At 42.7% G+C, this 20,003-nt stretch overlaps 1 protein-coding gene across 3 annotated transcripts in view; it reads right to left on the bottom strand.

The window, feature by feature from the left end:
- UBASH3B (ubiquitin associated and SH3 domain containing B) overlaps positions 1–20,003 on the bottom strand; it is a 208,398-nt gene that overhangs the window by 13,037 nt on the left and 175,358 nt on the right. For all 3 annotated transcript variants that reach the window (XM_033919229.1, XM_033919231.1, XM_033919230.1), the window contains exons 5-11: positions 19,321–19,490; positions 18,148–18,356; positions 14,482–14,617; positions 12,146–12,269; positions 7,429–7,551; positions 6,199–6,291; positions 3,139–3,283 (exon numbers count right to left, since the gene is read on the bottom strand). In XM_033919229.1, coding sequence (XP_033775120.1) covers positions 3,139–3,283; positions 6,199–6,291; positions 7,429–7,551; positions 12,146–12,269; positions 14,482–14,617; positions 18,148–18,356; positions 19,321–19,490 — 1,000 coding nt within the window. The remainder of the gene's footprint in view (positions 1–3,138; positions 3,284–6,198; positions 6,292–7,428; positions 7,552–12,145; positions 12,270–14,481; positions 14,618–18,147; positions 18,357–19,320; positions 19,491–20,003) is intronic.

Genomic DNA, 20,003 nt, shown 5'->3' with positions numbered 1-20,003 from the left:
CGTCGGTCCCCGGCAAGATGGTCGAAGCACTGATCAAGGACAGCATAGTCCGGCACTTGGACGCACACGACTTGATGAAACCCAGTCAACATGGATTCAGGAAAGGGAAATCATGTTTGACGAATTTACTCCAATTTTTTGAGACCGTAAACGAGCAAATTGATAGTGGGAAGCCTGTGGACATAATATACTTGGACTTCCAGAAAGCGTTCGACAAAGTTCCACACGAAAGACTTCTCAGGAAACTACAAAGCCATGGCATAGAGGGAGATATACAAAGATGGATAGGCAAATGGCTGGAAAACCGAAAGCAGAGAGTGGGCATAAATGGGAAGTTCTCCGACTGGGAGAAAGTGACTAGTGGTGTACCCCAGGGCTCGGTACTTGGGCCGATCCTTTTTAATATTTATATCAATGACCTGGAGGAAGGAACATCCAGTGAGATCATCAAGTTTGCAGACGATACAAAACTATGCCGGGCAATCAGATCGCAGGAGGATAGAGAGAAACTCCAGAGCGACTTGTGTCGGTTAGAAACATGGGCGGAGAAATGGCAGATGAAGTTCAATGTGGAGAAATGCAAGGTAATGCATTTAGGCAATAAAAATAAGGAATACGAGTATACAATGTCAGGTGCAACTCTGGGGAAGAGTGAACAAGAAAGGGACCTGGGTGTACTGATAGATAGGACCCTGAAGCCGTCGGCACAATGCGCGGCAGCGGCAAAGAAGGCAAATAGAATGTTGGGCATGATAAAGAAAGGAATCTCAAGTAGATCGGAGAAAGTTATAATGCCGCTTTATAGGGCAATGGTCAGACCACACTTGGAATACTGCGTCCAACATTGGTCTCCCTACCTAAAGAAGGATATAAAACTGCTGGAGAGGGTGCAGAGACGAGCAACAAAACTGGTGAAGGGTATGGAGAGACTGGAATATGAGGATAGACTTATAACACTAGGATTGTTCTCCCTTGAGAAAAGGAGAATGCGTGGGGATATGATCGAGACCTTCAAAATACTGAAAGGAATAGACAAAATAGAGCAGAGAAGATTATTTACACTGTCCAATTTGACACGGACTAGAGGACATGTAATGAAGCTAAGGGGGGACAGGTTCAGGACTAATGTCAGGAAGTTCTGCTTCACTCAGAGAGTGGTTGACACCTGGAATGCCCTCCCAGAGGAGATTATTGCGGAATCGACCGTCCTAGGCTTCAAGAGCAAACTAGATGCATATCTCCAGAGGCATATAAAGATATGGTGGACTATAAATTATGCCAGGTGTACACCTGGCGGGGCCTCCGCGTGTGCGGATCGCCGGACTTGATGGACCGAAGGTCTGATCCGGAGATGGCAGTTCTTATGTTCTTAATAATCTAAGTATGACATAATCAGTGATTGAACTAATATAGCAAAATGTTTCTCAGAAACAAGAAACATGTTATGGAGCTGTCTGAGTTTAAAAGAGACAGTTCATACTAGAGCATGTTATCCATTTGGTGACCAATCATTGTTTTCATTCAATGGGCTGTATATTCTCAGAGTTCTGGATCCTGAGGCAAGCATATTTTGCTGAAACGTGGCTGCATCGGGTCATGAAATTTCCATACAGTCATAAGAACAGCCTTACTGGGTCAGACCAATGGTCCATCAAGCCCAGTAGCCCGTTCTCACAGTGGCCAATCCAGGTCACTAGTAACTGGCCAAAATCCAAGGTATAGCAATATTCCATGCTACCAATACAGGGCAATAGAACAAAAATAAAGTCACCACTAGTTCATCAATACATGTAAGGAACTAATGTTTGTTTAGAACTCTGCTCAGAGACATGAAGGCTGAAAACTCGGCCTCACCTACCAATCATTGCAGTGTTCAAAAAGGGATTTTGAATGTAAAGTATCTTTGAATATGCTAGCTAAAAAGCTATGCTGAGAGTATAAATACTTCCATGAGTTTTCTAATTAAGCTTTAAATAAACTTAAGTTACTTATTTTAATATACTTATTTTAATAAGTATCTTTGAATTTGCTAGCTAAAAAGCTATGCTGAGAGTATAAATACTTCCATGAGTTTTCTAATTAAGCTTTAAATAAACTTAAGTTTATTTAAAGCTTAATTAGAAAACTCATGGAAGTATTTATACTCTCAGCATAGCTTTTTAGCTAGCATATTCAAAGATACTTTACATTCAAAATCCCTTTTTGAACACTGCAATGATTGGTAGGTGAGGCCGAGTTTTCAGCCTTCATGTCTCTGAGCAGAGTTCTAAACAAACATTAGTTCCTTACATGTATTGATGAACTAGTGGTGACTTTATTTTTGTTCTATTGACCTCTTGAGTCACTCGATAGTAGTTTGATTTGAACAAGTTACCCCTGCATATTTCTTTTTTGACCAATACAGGGCAAGCAGTGGCTTCCCCCATGTCTTTCTCAATAACAGACTAGGGACTTTTCCTCCAGGAACTTGTCCAAACCTTTCTTAGAACCAGCTACTCCTTGGGACCTCTGTGGTCTTTGTGTCCCTTCCTACAAACCCTAAGAAATCTTCAGTCAATTCCTACCCCTCCCACTACCCCCCCATTTCACCCCCCTTACATTCCCTCCCCTACAACTCTTTTCTTCTGTAACATTCCTCTCATGCATTTGTAGTTCGCTGAATGTCCAGCCTTCTTTCGATGTGAACTGTCTAGAAGTCGTCTGACTATGGCGGTATAGAAAAATAAAGTTATTATTATTATTAATAGTCACCATTGTTTTGTTTGCTAATGTGTGAGCTGTGACATTGACCCCGTCACGAGTCAATGAAGTCCAGAGTGTGATGACTGGACTGACTTGTTTCCCTTCATCTGTGGAGACTTATCCTATGTTTTATAACTCATATCTTCACAACTCACATATTGCCAGGCTGCTGCTTATAATACTGTAGAAATAATATGACAAGTTGTCAGACAAGGCCACAGCTATCAATTGCACAGATTTTTAAAAGAGCACATGGAGGATAAATTATTTCTTCATGGTTAAAAAAGCAAGAAGGAGAAGCTCAGATCTCCAAGATTCAGTCTTTCACTCCAAGGTCCTTCTCCTGAAATGAAAGCCAGAATGGGACTGGAAAATGTTGCTTGCCCTGCTGGTCACCTGTAGGTTGTATCCACACTCAAGTTGGCGGCATTTAATTCTACTGGTGGAATCCAAGCAGGTAAGGTGGTACCTGACACCCATTTTGTCCACTCAAACAAGCCTGGCTCTACCCGGATCTTCATCTTACTTTCCTGTTGCAAACCTAAAGAAAGGAAAAATTGACAGGGAATAGTGGCATGTGAAAAATACAGGTTAGAATCGACTGATTAGTAACAGGACTGCCCAAGTCCAGGCCTCGAGATTTACTGGCAGGCCAGGTTTTCAGGATATCCACAATGAATATGCATGAGAGAGATTTGCCTGCACTCTTCTTGGTATGCAAATCTCTCTCATGCAAGTTCATTGTGGATAGCCTGAAAACCTGGCCTGCCAGTAGATCTCAAGGACTGGACTTGGGCAGCCCTGGATTAGTAGAAAAGTGATTCTGGGTTGTAGTTTGTCCAACTTCCCCAGTGCTGCAGCTTTTTATGCAATAGGAACTCACACTACTCCAAATAGCCTATCCCTGATTCTGGCTGCCATGTCTGGTTCCCAAGTCCCCTCCTCACTATCCAATCCTCTGGTTATTGCTAGAAAACTGATCATTCTGAGTAGGATCCCCAAGCGAACGCCTCCTTCCCTCTTGCAATCCTCCAGCTTAACCTGAGAGCACAAGAAGCATTTCCATACCAAATCAGACCAAGGCCCGTCAAACTCCAGTCTCCTGTTTCTGACAGTGGCTAATCCAAGTCAAAAGTATCTGGCACGATCCCAAAAGAGTAATACAGATTTTATGCTGCTTATCCCAGGAATAAGCAGTTGATTTTCCCAAGTCTATCTTAATAATGGTTTATGGACTCAATTTTATTTTATTTTTTAGGAAAGGTCTAAACCCTTTTAAACTCTGCTAAGCTAACTGCTTTCACCACATTCTCTGGCAACGAATTCCAGAGTTTAATTACTGTATGTGTTGTGTGAAGAAATATTTTCTCCAATTTGCTTTAAATTTAGTACTTACTAGCTTCATTGTGTGTCCTCTAGTCCTTGTATGTTTGGAAACAATAAACAAGCGTTTCATGTCTACCCATTCCACTCCACACAGTATTTTATAGACTTCAATCATATCTTTCCTCAGTCACCTCTTCTCTAAGCTGAAAAGTCCTAGCCTCTTTAGATGTTCTTCATAGGGATGTTGTCCCATTCCTTTTATCATTTTGGTCACCCTTCTCTGTACCTTTTCTAATTCTGCCATATCTTTTTTTTGAGATTCAGTGACCCTGAAATGTGCCTGAAGGCAGCTCTCAATTAATTCATAGCATGGCATCCCTTTCATACACTCCATGAGCTTCTTAATTTCACTTGCCCTGCAGTAAAAGTATCAAGCTACAAGCTCAAGGACTGGCCAAAAGGTTTACACTCTGGTTTTGAAAAATTATGTTATTTGGCTTTATTTTTTTAATAGCAAGATTTTCAAGAATTTAAAGAGTATCTGAAAACAGATGAGCTGATGAAATAACTGATTCGGATGGCTTCTAACTGCTTATCTCCTGCTGGTCAGGTGATCTCTGGATTTTCAGTGGCACTTAACCGTAGAATGCTGCTGAAAATCCAGGAAGCCTGCAGCAGCACTATCCAGTGGCGAAGTAAAAGGGGAGGGGGGCGAGGGGGCGGTCCACTCGGCCCCATGTTGGTGGGGGCGCTGACCCCCCTCCTCCTCTCCGCCCCCTCTTCCTCTCCACGACGCCCCCCTCCTCTTCCCCCATACCTCTAGTTGAAATTGTTGTTCATGGCAGTCAACAACGTGCTCTTCGCGTTGGCTCTCCCACTGACGTTACTTCCGGGTGCTGCACACAGGAAGTGATGTCACAGGGAGAACCGGCAGGGTTGCGAAAAGCATGTTGTCGACTGCTGTGAGCAACAACTTTAACTAGAGATACAAGGGGGGGGGCATGCGGCAGGCAAGATCAGGGAAGGAGCAGGAAGCGGAGATGAGGGTGTGGTGTCCCAGCCGCCTCTCACCCTCGCTACACCACTGGCACTGTCCACTTACTGGAAGAGTATGGAGTTAGTGCGGACACAACGTTTAACTGATTAGCAACCATTTTCATTCTGCTAACTGGGTAACTGGCTAAATATTAGCACAAGAGTAATAATAATAATGTTATTTTCTATACCGCCAACACCCGAAGAGTTCTAGGCGGCTTACAGATAAGAAGAACTGGTCAATCAGTGATAAAAATGCAATGAGCAAAAGACATACACTTCTCCCTCTGTATTCGTGATTTCAGCATTCGCGATTTCGATTATTCGTGATTTTTAGCTTGCTGGCTCCTCCCCCCCTCCAAATTACGTCAGCTTGCATAGAGAAATCGCTGATTCCAAGCATTTACAGAGAAAATCGCCTATCCCCGGCACTTTCTACACCGTGTTTTGCCTCTCCTTCAGGAACAGGCCGGGTCTCCCACCGTGTTATTCACGGTTTCACCCTATTCACGATGGTTTTTAATAGAAAACGGCGAATAACATATGAAAAAGTTATTTGCGGTTTTTCTGTATTGCGGTTCTGTTAATCCCCTATCACAGCGAATACGGAGGGAGAAGTGTAGATATAATTGCATAGTTCTTAGACAGATAAGAATTTCTTAAACAAACAGTTCTTTACTAGTTTCCTGAAAGAACAGTATGATTCAGTTTGATGAATCAAATTATCTAGCCAAGATTGAGCTTTACCCGTTTGAAAGGCCAAGGTCCTATCAGGGAACTTCATGTAACGGCAATTATTTTGGATTCGGAAATATAAATAAGCTAGTCCAACGAGTAAACTTGACCAGTCTATACAATTCAAAATGAGAGCTACGGTAACGTGGAGATAACCCAGACAACAGTTTATAACAAATGCAAGCAAATTTGAATAATATTCTAGTTTCAACAGGTAACCAGTGCAGGTGCTGGTAATTCACAATAATAAACAGCCTAATATTTTTCAGACACAGTGGCAGCTCTCCAAAGAGTGAGATGCTACACACTATAGTGTGGGATCCCCAGCTTGCTTCTCCCACCTTCCCTGAGGACTCTTACCTTTCAGTATGTTGTGTGCAGTCTGTACACAGCGCAGAGATGGCGAGCTATAAACGTATTCAATGACTGTGTTGCTTTCTAACAAAGCTTCACCTGCAGAAACAGAGAAACAAGCATCTTAAGCAAGCGGATTGTGTCCTAGGTGATGACCTACCGGCAGGCATGACCCAAGCTGGACATATGCCCCCTTGTGACATGCCCCCTAAAACTAAAAAAAACCCCTAAAACTTGGATTTGTCGACCAAGTCATCACCATAAAGGAGCGTGATTCGGTCAACAGTACCGTTTTTGTCGGCATATAGGACATACTTTTTCCCCTTCAAAATAAGGGGTGCATCTTATACACCAATAATCTGCACCCTGTCCATCCTACCTCCTCTGCCACTGGAATCCCTGGTGGTCCAGAGGTGCAGCGGGCAGGAGCGAGCTTTCCACGCTCCTGCCCTGTTGCTAACCCGGTCAGCGATGGCTGCCGCGAGATCAAGTTTCTTCAGCCACTGAGTGGCCTCTGGACTGGCTCCCGTGAATTCTCATGAATCGTGAGAATTCGTGGGAGCCAGTCAGGAAGCTGCTCAGCGCCGAGCAGGAGTGCGCTTTGCTCGGTGTTGCTCAGTAGCTGAAGAAACTTGATCTCACGGCAGCCACCGCCGACCGGGTTAGCAGCGGGGCAGGAGTGCAGAAACCTCACTCCTACCTGCTGTACCACTGGACCACCAGGGGTTCCAGCGGTAGAGGAGGTAGGACAGACAGACGGACAGGGCAGGGAGGGTGGAAAGCCTGGGAGGGAAGGGGGCTTTGAGCAGTGCCTGGCAGGAAGGGCACTGGGTGCAGTCAGAGCCTGACAGGGGAGGGAGCACTGTACAGGCGCGTAAGTATTTTTTTTTTTTTTCTTATATGCCGCCGGTGTGTCCTATACGCTGACAAATACGGTAATTAAAAATACATTTAAAAAAAATCCAAAAACCTCATATTTTGTTTCTGGTGATTTTTGTCACCTTTTTTCAGAAATGGTGACATATATGAAAGGTAGAGCAGTGAGGAATCCCTTAAGATATAGGTGCCCTCCAGTGATTGCTGGTTCTATTCCCAGGACTTGTGATACGGTATTTTGTTTGCAGCTTCTGAATGTGAACCCCTTAAGCTCAACGGGTACCAAAATGAGGAGTTCCCAAAGAATGAAAGAAATCAGGATTTTGCTTCCTGAACCAATTCCACAAGTAAGAAACTCACCAATGAGTCTGGCTTGCATACATCCAAAGACCGTGATGGGAGCATCCTTCTCGTAGTCTCGGTAGCCGCCGCTCCTAGGAGGTAAGCTGGGTAGCATGTTCAAGTTTGTGCGCACATAGCGCCCTGCCCAGAAAAGGTCAAATATATTTTGGTGGGGTTTATACTTTATTTTAGCTATGTTTGAGAAAATAACAATTTGTGCATATGTACCAGGACACTTGTATATATCTGCAACTTTGGTATGGGTGTGTACGGAAGCTACTGAACATTGGGGCCAAAATACTGCTTTCTTTAGTGAGGAGGGATGCATTTAGTTAATTTTTTTTTTCTTGGGGGGCTGAGGGTTGGCCCTGTGCTTACCTCCTGCATCTTTATATTTCCAGTACCCTGCAATCGTGTGCCCTGAATCTGGCCACTAGATGTCACTCTCAAGCATGACCATGGTTTCCGCCCCTTCAAATTTGTAAATGCTGCCTCCCCAGCATCCCCAGCCCAAGACCAAGAACATTTTAGTAGAAACACTCTTATGTTTTTGGTTTTCTCCGTAGATACATCTATTTGTCACCATGGAAACATATGGGGAGGAATAGCCACAGAGCTTCTCAGCACATAAAGGCTGGCAGATTACCCACTGAATTTTATTTTTTTTTTTTTTGGGGGGGGGGGGGCAGTTTTCTGGCACCTATTAAAAATTTGGTTCTAGAGGCAGTGTTACCCATGTCTAAATTCCAGGTTTGTTGCTTTCAGCTTGCAGAACACATATACACACACCCCTGTTCCTCCCCTTCTACAGAGCAACTGCTGCACATACAGAGGCCTGGAGCTTTTGTGACACACACGTTGCAGCCTGGGGTATGGCACAGATCACGGAATCATAATGCTCTGAAGTCATACAGTTCCAGACCTGGATTTTCTCTTTGGCATTTGAAAGTTATGAATGTGTCAAGATAACCCTTCGAGCTAGGGCAGGGGTAAGCAATTCCGGTCCTCGAGAGCCGGAGCCAGGTCAGGTTTTCAGGATATCCACAATAAATATGCATGAGATAGATTTGCATCTCAAGGAGGCAGTGCATGCAAATCCATCTCGTACATATTCATTGTGGATATCCTGAAATCCTGACCTGGCTCAGGCTCTCAAGGACCAGAATTGCCTACCCCTGAACTAGGGAATGCCTTTGTTGTTAAACCTCCTCCCCCCCTCCCTTGCCTACACAGCTCTGTGAGGTGGAGCACTACATAGACTGCGCCTTGTTTGCGCAAGGAAACCACCAGAACAAATGTTTCTGACCCCCACAGATTCCACAACAGGTCATAGGCAAGCGTTCTGGCTGCAAACCGCTTTACTGTAATCGCTCCTCTCAACACAGCAGGTGGGTAGCTGAGTCACTGTTTAATTATGGGCAGAAGCTCTTTCCTTTTGACTACCTCAGCACTGAATGAAAAGGAACCTGCAGCTTTGCCTGGGAAAAGTCTGCAATTTAAAGGACAGATTCCCAAGCCTGTTAACAGTGATCCCTAAAGATGGGCTGTCATTTGCAATGATTATAGAACATGCGGTGGCGTAGTGAGGGTGGCACCCCTGCCCAGCTCCTTTCCCCATACCTCTAGTTCACTGCTGCAAGCAACAAGAACGTCAATGTGTCCATTGCGACCGCGTCGCCTCTCCTGCCGATGTCACTTCCTATGCGCGGTGAACAACTAGAGATAAAGGGGATGGGGAGGGGGGAGCGCGTGTGGCGATGGGAGAAGTGGGAAGAGATGGGGCAGAGAGGAGGAGGTGTGCCTGAGCCGCTACCAATGTGATGCCTAGGATGGACCGACCCCACCCCCCTCCTCTTACTGCACCACTGAGGACCTGCCACCGATATATCTCATGTCATTACCAAAGAAAACGAGCAGAATTTTGTGTCTTCATTTGCTGATAATAGTGGGTCCAATATTGAGACCATGGGAGGCAGCCCGGCTACCTCTCACGGTCCGCAGGATCCTGGATATTCAATGCCAGGGCTGTATCCAGCCATGGCATTGAATATTTGGGTCAAAGCCTTCCACCTCGGACTTACCGTATATACTCAAATATGTCAATCTGAATATAAGTTGAGACCCCATTCCCCCCCCCAAAAAAAGAAGGAAAAATGGTTGACTCGAATATAAGTCGGGCGGCTTAATATTCAAGTGTCCTGTCCTGCCAGGTTCTGCACTCAGCCCCCCTCCCTGCCAAGTTCTGCACCCAGCCCCCTTTCCTCCCTGCCCTGTATTCAGTCCCATTCCCTACCAGGCTGTGAATCAAACCCCCCTCCCTGCCAGGCTCTGAAAACTGTCCTATCTTCCTTCCCTGTACCCTCTTCCCCCTAAAAAGAGCCAACATCATCAGTAATGTCACAATGACTTGATTGTCCCATACTCCCCTCTGCCCTCTAACCCAGCCAGCAGATTATGGTAACCATTCCCCTTAACCTAAATCACCTAGTGATAGGCCGGGACAGAAGGGATCCCTCCCGTCTCCTGCCCTGGCTGACACTAATAATTAATACCCTCCCTCCTGCCCTCTTCCCTGGTGGTCCAGTGTGTATGCGCTGAAATCCTCCTTTGTAAACGTAGTAGTCAGCGGCGCACCTGGACTGGCACGCAGGACCGAACTTTTCGTGCTCCCAGCCGGCCTTGCACTGCTCCTTGATAGGCTACCGCGAGAACTTGCGGCAACCTATCAAGGAGCAATGCAGGGCCTGCCGGGAGCACAAAAAGCTCAGTCCTTCGTGCCCAGGTGCGCCGCTGACTACTATGTTTACAAAGGAGGATTTCAGCGCATACACGCTGGACCACCAGGGAAGAGGTACGTGAGGCAGGGAAGGAGGGAGGGTGGTAATTATTAGTGTCAACCGGGGCAGGAGACTGGAGGGATCCCTCCTGTCCCGGCCTAAGGCAGGCCTGCAGGAAGTCCGGGAGGGTTTCGGGTGGTCACTGGGGGATGACCTGAATATAAACCAGGAACCCCATTTTTGGGCCAAATTTTGGCCCCAAAATCCCGGTTTATATTCGAGTATATACGGTATCTCTTAAAGTCTTCAAGTCACAGCTGAAGGCTTATTATTTCAGAAAGGCTTTTGACTGTGAATCCTTACAGCCGCTTCCTATCCCAGAATAAACAAAACAAAATCTTGATCCCCTTAACCGCTTGTGTTTTTCCTTTGTTTTATTAATTTCCCCTTTCCCTTATAAATATCGTAACTCATCCCTTCCCTGAATATCCTTTTGGCCCAGCTTGTTTACAGCAGCGTTTCTCAACTCGGTCCTAGAGTACCCCCTTGCCAGTCAGGTTTTTGGGATATCCACAGGGAATATGCAGAAACTTGATTTGCATACACTGCCTCCATTCTATGCAAATTTCTTTCATGCATATTTATTGTGGATATCCCAAAAACCTGATTGGCAAGGGGGTACTCCAGGACAGAGTTAAGAAACACTGGTTTACAGTAATGGTCTTTCCCTGTCTGGGGTTTTTGTTGGGTTTTTAAAATCTTGTACCCATTGTTTTTAACTTTATTAACCGCCTTGATTTGAGTACAATTGTTAAGAAGTGCGGTAGATCAAATAAACCACCTGTAATTCTAACTTAGGCAACCATGCTGCTGAATATCGACAGTGACTGGGTATGTTGTATAATACAGCCAGTCACTGGCCAATCTGAAGAGTAGAAGATTCAATGGGAGATTGCTGGTTATCCCCCGTTGAATAACAGAGTTTAGCTAGTCAAATAGGAGCCATTGGGGGGGAGGGAGGGAGTGAGCACATGTGCAAACTCGTGCATGCATGCATGCGTACACTATCAGAAAGAAAAGTGTGCACTCTTAATACCATTGTTTCCAAAATTAAAATGAAGAATAATAAAATGAACAATGCCGCAAATAACCCTGGCAAAGAGACAAAGCAACAATTTTTGTGCTGGCCGTCACTAGTGATCCCAGACCTAGCTGGGTTTCTCAGCACATGCACAATGAATTCAATATGCATGAGATATATTTGCATATACTGGGTCTTCAAGGCATGCAAACGTAACCCAGGCCTGTTCATTGTGGACATTCTGAAAGTCCAGCTGGCTGTAAGGTAGCCAGGATGGGTTTAGAAACTCCATCATAAGGGCATCTAAGACCTGGTGGCTGCTTGCGACCCGGGGCATTTTGCACTGAGCTGTTTGGGAGTCCTGCAAGGAGGCAATAAAGCCATGAATTTAGCAATAGGAACTGTCTATAGTCATTTAAACCTCAGGAAGGTCTGAAATCATTTATAAGATACTTTCAAAGCTTTTTATTTTTTTGAGAGAGCTTATTTTTATTTCTCTAATTCCTGTAATGTTTTGTATGTCTTGTGGATATTGGGAATATAGCCCCCCCTTTTATCAAGCTGCATAAGGTTTTTAAAAAAAAATCACAGACCACTGTGGTAAAAGCTTCAACACTCATATATCAGAGCATTTTCCACAGCAGTCTGCGATAAAAAAAACCCCTTATGCAGCTTGATAAAAGGGGGCTATAACTGGGTAAAGACCAAATGCACCTTCTGGTCCTTATCTGCCATCAGAGTCTATGGACCAACTGGCTCATAGTCTTCCCATTTGCTCTGGCCCACTGGGTCACCACAACCTCTTCAGGGTCTTTGAACAATTGCCCCGGGTAAATATTTTTCACATAGTGTCCTGCAGATTCCCAAATGAACTCACCTTTGGCATCAAAACACTGAGAAAGCCAGTACTTCCCAAAGACCACATCCATTCTCTCTCCATGCCGACACACGAACAGGCATCGCTTCTGCAGACTGGGCTGGCTGTTCACTTTGAGGGGCAGCTTCAGACACATAAACCAGCATTAAAAGACAGTCCTGTTCTTACAAACTGCCTTATGCTGTAACCCTAGGGTTACAACATCACCTAATTCAATTCAGTTCTGATTCACTGCATGCATGGCAATGCAGTTTTGATTTCCCTAAGTATACCCCAAGGGAGCAAAAACCAAGTTTGGATCAGCGTCTTCAGGACGATGAAGTGAGGTGAGGTGATGACTCCCCAGTGAGGTCAAGATGTAATCCTGGAAGCCTACAAACTAGAGAATGACGCAGGGACAAATTTTTCCCCACAGGAACTCATTTTCCCATCCCGTTCCTGCAAGTTCTTTTCCAGTCCCTGCTCCAAGCTCCATCCTCATCTGCACAAGCCTCTAACACAGGGGTAGGGAACTCCAGTCCTCAAGAGCCGTATTCCAGTCGGGTTTTCAGGATTTCCCCAATGAATATGCATTGAAAGCAGTGCATGCATATTCATTGGGGAAATCCTGAAAACCCGACTGGAATACGGCTCTCGAGGACCGGAGTTCCCTACCCCTGCTCTAACACTTTAAAATCATAAGTGTTCAAGGCTTGTGCGGTTATAGGAATGGGGCAGGGACAGCAACAAAACTTACGGGGGAATTGAGTTCCTGCGGAGATGGGGACAAATTTGTCTCCGTGTCATTCTCTACTACAAACCAGTCAGATGTTGAGGATATCCCTAATAAATTTACAAATGAGGTATATTTGGAAAGACTACGTGGAGTTTGTAAAGCTACAAGTTAGGAGGGTAGTCTTGTTTACTGTGTTTTATAAGTCAAGAAACCATCTTTAAAATGACCCAGTGAAATGGCATGTACAGAGGTGTTATGTGATCATATTTTCTTACAAGACCTAGAATCAAATTGGAGTATTTTGTAATGATGAAATACATTTAATAAGTATATTTTTGAAACTGTTTCATGGTAGTCCTATTATTAAGTTTCAGTTTGAGGATTTGGTCATTTTACTATCTGTTTTGCTACTTGGGATCTAGCTAGGTACTTGGGACCTGGGTTGGCCATTGTTAGAAACAGGATACTGGGCTTGATGGACCTTCGGTCTATCCCAGTATGGTAGTTCTTAAAATTGTAAGTTGTTTTTTTAAAAAAAAATTATTTATTTAATGATTGATTTTAATACAATGGTTTCAATACATCACAATATATTTCATAAGCTTAATAAACTAATAAAAAATAATGCATCTTATAAATACTACAAATGAAACAGTCCCATTCCCTATCTCTCCCCCCCCCCTCCCAGAAGACCTGGTTCCATAACCACAGGAATAAGATAATTATTTCATAAAGCTTTTTTTTCGAATTCAATATAACTCTCCCATATATCATTAAATTTCACCCACTGATTAGTTAAAAGGGCTGAAAGTCTATATTTTTCACACACTATTCCTAAGCGTTCTCTCACATCTCTTAAGGTAGGTACATTTAGCGTTCGCCATTGCGGAGCTAATGTGAGGCTAGCAGCTATGAATGCCAAATCCATAAGTTTAGATTGAGAAGATGTTAAACCTTCTATTCTTACTCCCAACAATGCCTTTTCAGCATTCAGCTTAAGTGGAGTTTGAATTAATCTGCTTACATACTCAAAAACTTGCTCCCAAAACTTCTGGACCCTTTGACATTCCCACCACATATGATAGAATGTACCTCTTTCACCATATCCTTTCCAACAAGTAGGATCACTGTGTTTGGTACATTTACTAATTAAAACAGGGGTAAAATTGTAAGTTTTATGTTGAACTATACTTGCTGTATACTGCCTTGGGTGAATCTCTTCATAAATCCCAAAAATAAATAAATATTTACATACAGTAGAGGCAGCACATGCAATCCCCTCTAAAACCAAGCAATCACTCTAGATGCCCTGCAGCTACAGGTTTGGAGCACATTCTCTGTATGAACAGGGGGCCACTAGTCTATTGATCATGGCTTCCAAGCCTCTCCTGTTAACTCCATAATCAGTTTAGTTTTCTAGATACCCACAATGAATGTGCATGATAAATTTGCAAATACCTCATATGCAAATATATCTCATGCATATTCTGTAGGCCTGTTCTAAAAACTAGATTATCTGTGAGGTCACCAGGACAGATTTGCTAAGATCTGCCCAAGGGACAAAGCCAGAGCTAGTGCAACAGGTACTTGCTGGTACTTGATTCTAATGGAAAACACCCACCTGCATGGGCTGGCAGATGAGAGTCAGGGAGGCTGTCTCTCCTAGTCCTTGCTCCTCTAGCTGTCGTCGCTCTAGAAACCCATCATTCAAAGCCATCCTGGACAAAGAGGATGTTGTGTTCAAAATGGAGTATGACCTTCAAAAGAAGAAAATGTTCACAGGAATGCATTAGAAACTCCAGGTCAGCAATTATTTGGTCCCATCATGCCTTGTTCTGCTCTTTAAGAGGACGATTAGCAGAGCCTTTTGCATGGGTATAATACTGTTCTACCTACCTACCTACCTGCACTGTACCTGGCTAAAATTTGTGTGTATTATCCAGGGAAAAGAAAGCCAAAAAGACAAAGGGAACACCTCCATGCAGGGACTGGACCAAATCAAACAGATGTAGGGGTCAGACAGATAGCTTTTCCAACCAATAAACCTTTATTCAAATTCTTTGATGTGACACAGAGTCGTGTTTCAGCGGAAGCCCGCCTGCCTCAGGAATCAAAATCTACAATCAGAACAAATAAATAACACATAAAACATAAATTATACATGCTTTATAGTTTCATAGTTTATTTAAGATTTGATTACTCGCCTATCCTAAATTCTAGGCAAAAATACAATAATAAAAAAAGGGGAATACAAAAATTAGGACAGAGACATATAAAAACTGACTACGAAGGCAAAAAAAAAAAAAAAAAGACAGTTAACATGAGGGAAAGAGGAACTGCAATAAAGTTTAGAAAAGATGACATTTATGGAAAGAACATTAGGAATAGGGAAACGAATGTTATACTGCTGTATCTCTGGCTAGAAAACAGAAAAGAGGGAGAGAGAGGAAAGAGCAAAAAAAAGAGGACGATTAATGTTCAAAAGCATCCTTAAAAAGGAAACAATGAACAATGAAAAGTACATATATGCAATAAATAAATTTGTGCCTTACAAATGTACTAATCTAATTCTGCTTAAATAGAAGTTCTGGATAATCTTCTACACGGATAAACCTATATGATATAAAAATATGATAATATGATATGTTCCTTTTAAAGCATGTATAATTTATGTGTGATTTATTTGTTCTGATTGTAGATTTTGACTCCTGAGGCAGGTGGGCTTCAAAACTTTTCAAAATGGCTGCCAAAACTTCATGCAACAGTCTCTCGAGATTTTCAGAAATATCACAAGGCAGTGACATGAAGTCTCGACAGCCATTTTGAAAATCTCAGGTGGCAAGTCAAGCTTCGGCAGAGGACAGGAAGGACTGGAGATCTTTCCTGGCTATGAAGAGGCCACTAAACCACCAGGATTTTACAGGGCTGCCTTGTCCCCATTATTGCAGGATTACCTTAGTATCGGTTTCCATTCTTACGGCAATACCGCAAAACAGTCTACCGGTACCATGGTAATATCGGGCTGCTCTTTGATATGGTCCTCATCAGTATGGTAACGGTTATCATGTCATTCTCTATTACTCACGTTTCCAAACCCAAGTGTAAGATAAATTATAATTCAGTTACAGCAGCTAGGTTTCTGCCCAAGAATGAACAAATTAATATCTGGAGCAATAGAGGTAATCTGCCCAAAATTAAGTGTTATTTAGCCAGCCAGGAACAGCTCCTGACCAGCTAAATAGCACTAAACTGGCTAACCACCAATATTCAGTAGGAAATAGCCTGCTATCTCAAGTTGAATATCCCAATTAGTGGTTCACATGGTCGTGTTGTGTAACATAACCAGCCACAGTCAATATTGATTGGCTGACTGGCTAAGTTGAGTGGCCAGGTAGACCTGCCTAAATAGCAGGTCTGTCTTTGGCTGCTATGACTTCGCCGGTCACCCCATGAACGTCAGATTGGCCAGCTTTGCCCTACGTGGCTTAACATAGACCAGAAATTCAGCGCTGGTTGCTGGATATGGCCCTAAGTTTGAATTTCCAAGTTTGCTACTGATCACAGACTTACAGGTCAACATTCAAAAGTGATTTACAATTTACAATTTGTCAGCATTTGCTATACTGCCTAGTTTTGCAAATCATAGCAGTGTAAAATCAAATAAATACAAATACAAAAGGCAGAAAAGAATGCCAATAAAATGAAAAGTGCAAACATCCATACCATGATAGCCAGAGCAACAGACGAGAAACCTCGAGCATTCCCAAGGAAGTATCATCCCCTCCCCCCTACACATGCTCATAAACCTTGAGATGTCCTTTAAATCTCTTTAGCAATCCCTCTGAGTGCAAACATCAAGGAACATGTAGTTATTTCCTGCATTAGAGGATCCTTTGCTTAAGTAAAGCAAATTATTTGTAGTCTTACATGAGCTATTGATAAGTATTCAATATCTGAAGAAGAAACCTATGAGGTCTTGAAAACCCATATACATTCATTTTTGGTTCATCTCCTGTTACCTTGGGTATGCATTTAGATTATAAGATCTCTAAGGCAGAGACTTGTTAAGCCTGAATATTAATAATGCTATAAATTGCCTGGAACTTTGTTAGGAAAGGCAGGATAAAAATCCCAAATATGGCTATGAATGCTGTTTTAACGCATGTTACTTTTTCAATTCATCCTTTCTAGAGAAGCAGTTTGGTCCAACTTGTTCTCAGAGTGGAAGAAAGAGTTGAGAGGGGGGTGATAGAGAAGAGAGGACTTGGATACTGGCGAATCATTACTTGTAGAAAAGTCATCTAGATTTTTAGGTGTTATTCTAGATTCCACCCTTTCTTTTCAGCAGCAGATATACAGTCTAGTAAGGAAATCTTTTTTAAGGGGTCCTTTTATCAAGCCGCGCTAGCGGGGTTAGCACGTCAGACATTTCATCACGCGCTAACCCCACACGGCCGGCTAAAAAACTAACACCTGCTCAATGCAGGTATTAGCGGCTAGCGCAGCAGGCGGTTTAATGCACGGTATTACGTGCGTTAAACCCCTACCGCAGCTTGATAAAAGGACCCCTAAGTCTTTGTTGTCTAAAGCCAGTTTGTGTATTATTTTATTTTGCAATGTTGGTTCAATCATGTATTTTAGAAAATTAGATTACTGTAATTCAGTTTATTATAGTATAATTAAAGGAAATGTTAAGTGGTTTCAACTTATCTAAATTATGACTGCCTTCTGATTTTCAGTAAACCTAAATTTGAACATGCTATGCCTTTGTTGCGATCTCTCTGTTGGTTGCCTTTACAATTTAGAATCCAGTTTAAAAGTGTTTGTTTGGTCTTTAAATTGTTTCATGGTCAAACAACGGAATCTCGAGTTTCCTTAATTTCAAATTTTTTAAGATGTAGAAGCCCTAGATCTATCTGCACATATTCACTTCCTTTTCCTTCTATTAAAGGTGTTCAATCAAAGATCTTTTTTTCTCATTCTCTATCTTTTATTTTAATATCTTTTTGGAACGGTTTACCTCTCAATTTAAAAATGTCCACATCCTATCTAGTCTTTCATAAAAATTTGAAGACTTTACTATTTCAAGTGTCCTTGAATGATGACTAAGAACTGTTTTGTTTTCTGTTGTATTTCATTAGTATTATTGCTATTCTTTAAGTCTTACTGTGAATCACTTTGAGCACTGTAATTATACAAGAAAGATGTGGTATATAAGATTAGATTAGACTAGATTAGAGGACAGTTTTCTTGACTTTGTTGATCATCTGCCCAAGTGTTTGCTTACCCATGGAATACCCAAGTGCCACACTCATCTGCCTTGGCGATGTAGTTCTCTGGCAGCAGCCCAGTGCAGCCTGTGGCCAATGAAGTGCCAAAGATCCAGCCCTCACTGGTGCTCATCTGTTCTACTGGCGACATGAAGATAAAGTCACCTGGCACTAGCTCAAGCTCGTCATCATTCTGCGGCGTGTATGGATAGATGACCTGTAACGTCTGGGAATGCAAAAGTTAGCATTTTATTGTTGAATTTTTTCAGGTTCCATCCAGATGCATTATTAACAAAAGCAGTATTTTTACAGTTTAACTATTCCAGGTTCTGTGCATTTGAATTATTAACATCAGCATTCTTACAGTTTAACAATGCCTGGTTCTGCACGGGTGCATTATTAACAATAACAGCATTTTTTCTGCTTAATTATTACATACCGTGAAGACACAAGGAGTCCACCATGAGGAAGAGTCATCGGATCAGCTGGAGTAGCCTAATGGTTAGTGCAGTGACCTAAGAACCTGGAAACTGAGTTTGATTCCCACTGTAGCTCCTTGTGACTCTGGGCAAGTCATTTAACCATCCGTTACCCCAGGTATAAAATAAGTACCTCTTTATAATATGTAAACCACTTTGGTTGTAACCACGGAAAGGTGGTATATCAAGTTCCATTCCTTTTCCTTCTGTTTTGTGTTTCTACTGCTTTGAAGAACCTATACAGCAGTGGTTCCCAAACCTGTCCTGGGGGACCCCACAGCCAGTCAGGTTTTCAAGATATCCCTAATGAATATGCATGAGAGAGATTTGCATATAATGGAAGTGACAGGTATGCAAATCTCTCTCATGCATATTCATTAGGGATATCTTGAAAACCTGACTGGCTGGGGGTCCCCCAGGACAGGTTTGGGAACCACTGCTATACAGGGAAAATCTGTCTACTGAATCATATGGAGGGTGGAAATGAGAAGAGCCTCCCAATAATAAAATCTTTATATGACATCATGTTATTGGCTTCTATGTTTTCTGAGAATCTGAATGGCTAGGGAAGTATTCCAAGACTGGCTTGAGAAACACTACCATAATACATTCATTCAACATTTGGCCTGAATAAAATCATGACCTCTAACATTGTGCCAGCTTGCAACAGCCTACCACTATCAGGATGTTAGCCCCAGATTTGAGTATTACCTCGTGGTTGGCAAATCTTATATCCCGGGAGAATATGGAAGCCATCCAGTCGCACCCCTGCCGGATGTCAATATTCTGCGCCAGCTTCTCTAGGGTAGGTAAATGAGCAGCTTGAAAGTGGTAGGCCAGAGTGACATGGAGCTGCTTCTTGTGGGGTTCCACATGCACCTCTGGAATAACAAATGGAGTAGGTGGTTGGAAGCAAGAAGACCTTCAACATCGCAGGGTCTGCTGGGAGAATGTTCTAATCATCTCTCTCTCTCTGGTGTACTCTGGCTGTGTGAACGGTATTTTTCCAACTGAAGAGGCTTTTTTCCTGCCCTGCAGCTGTAGTGCCGAATTTAGAAAAGTACAGAAATACAAAACGCAGAAACAGCTGGAAACAAAGCATGTATGAAAGGTAAATTTCTCAAGAGTAAATTTCACTAGCTGTCAGTACCATTCACCCTTCTGAGAAATCATTTTGCTGCACAATTTACTGCAAATCTTTCACATTAACAGATGACCATGACAAACAAGTTTCATGAAAAAAAAGCAAAAAGCCATTAGCACAGAGCAGAGAAGAAATGAAGGAAAACTGAGAACTAAAGAAAATGCTCCTGAAAAACAATGAAAATGAATTGGTCATTTGTAATCTGCTTCTCCGAGTTTCAAATGAAATATTAAAGCCAAAAAGGCTCTGT

The sequence above is a fragment of the Geotrypetes seraphini genome, chromosome 13 (genome assembly GCF_902459505.1).
Source record: "Geotrypetes seraphini chromosome 13, aGeoSer1.1, whole genome shotgun sequence".
Taxonomy (NCBI): Eukaryota; Metazoa; Chordata; class Amphibia; order Gymnophiona; family Dermophiidae; genus Geotrypetes; species Geotrypetes seraphini.
This window is presented reverse-complemented; position numbering and strand designations above follow the sequence as displayed.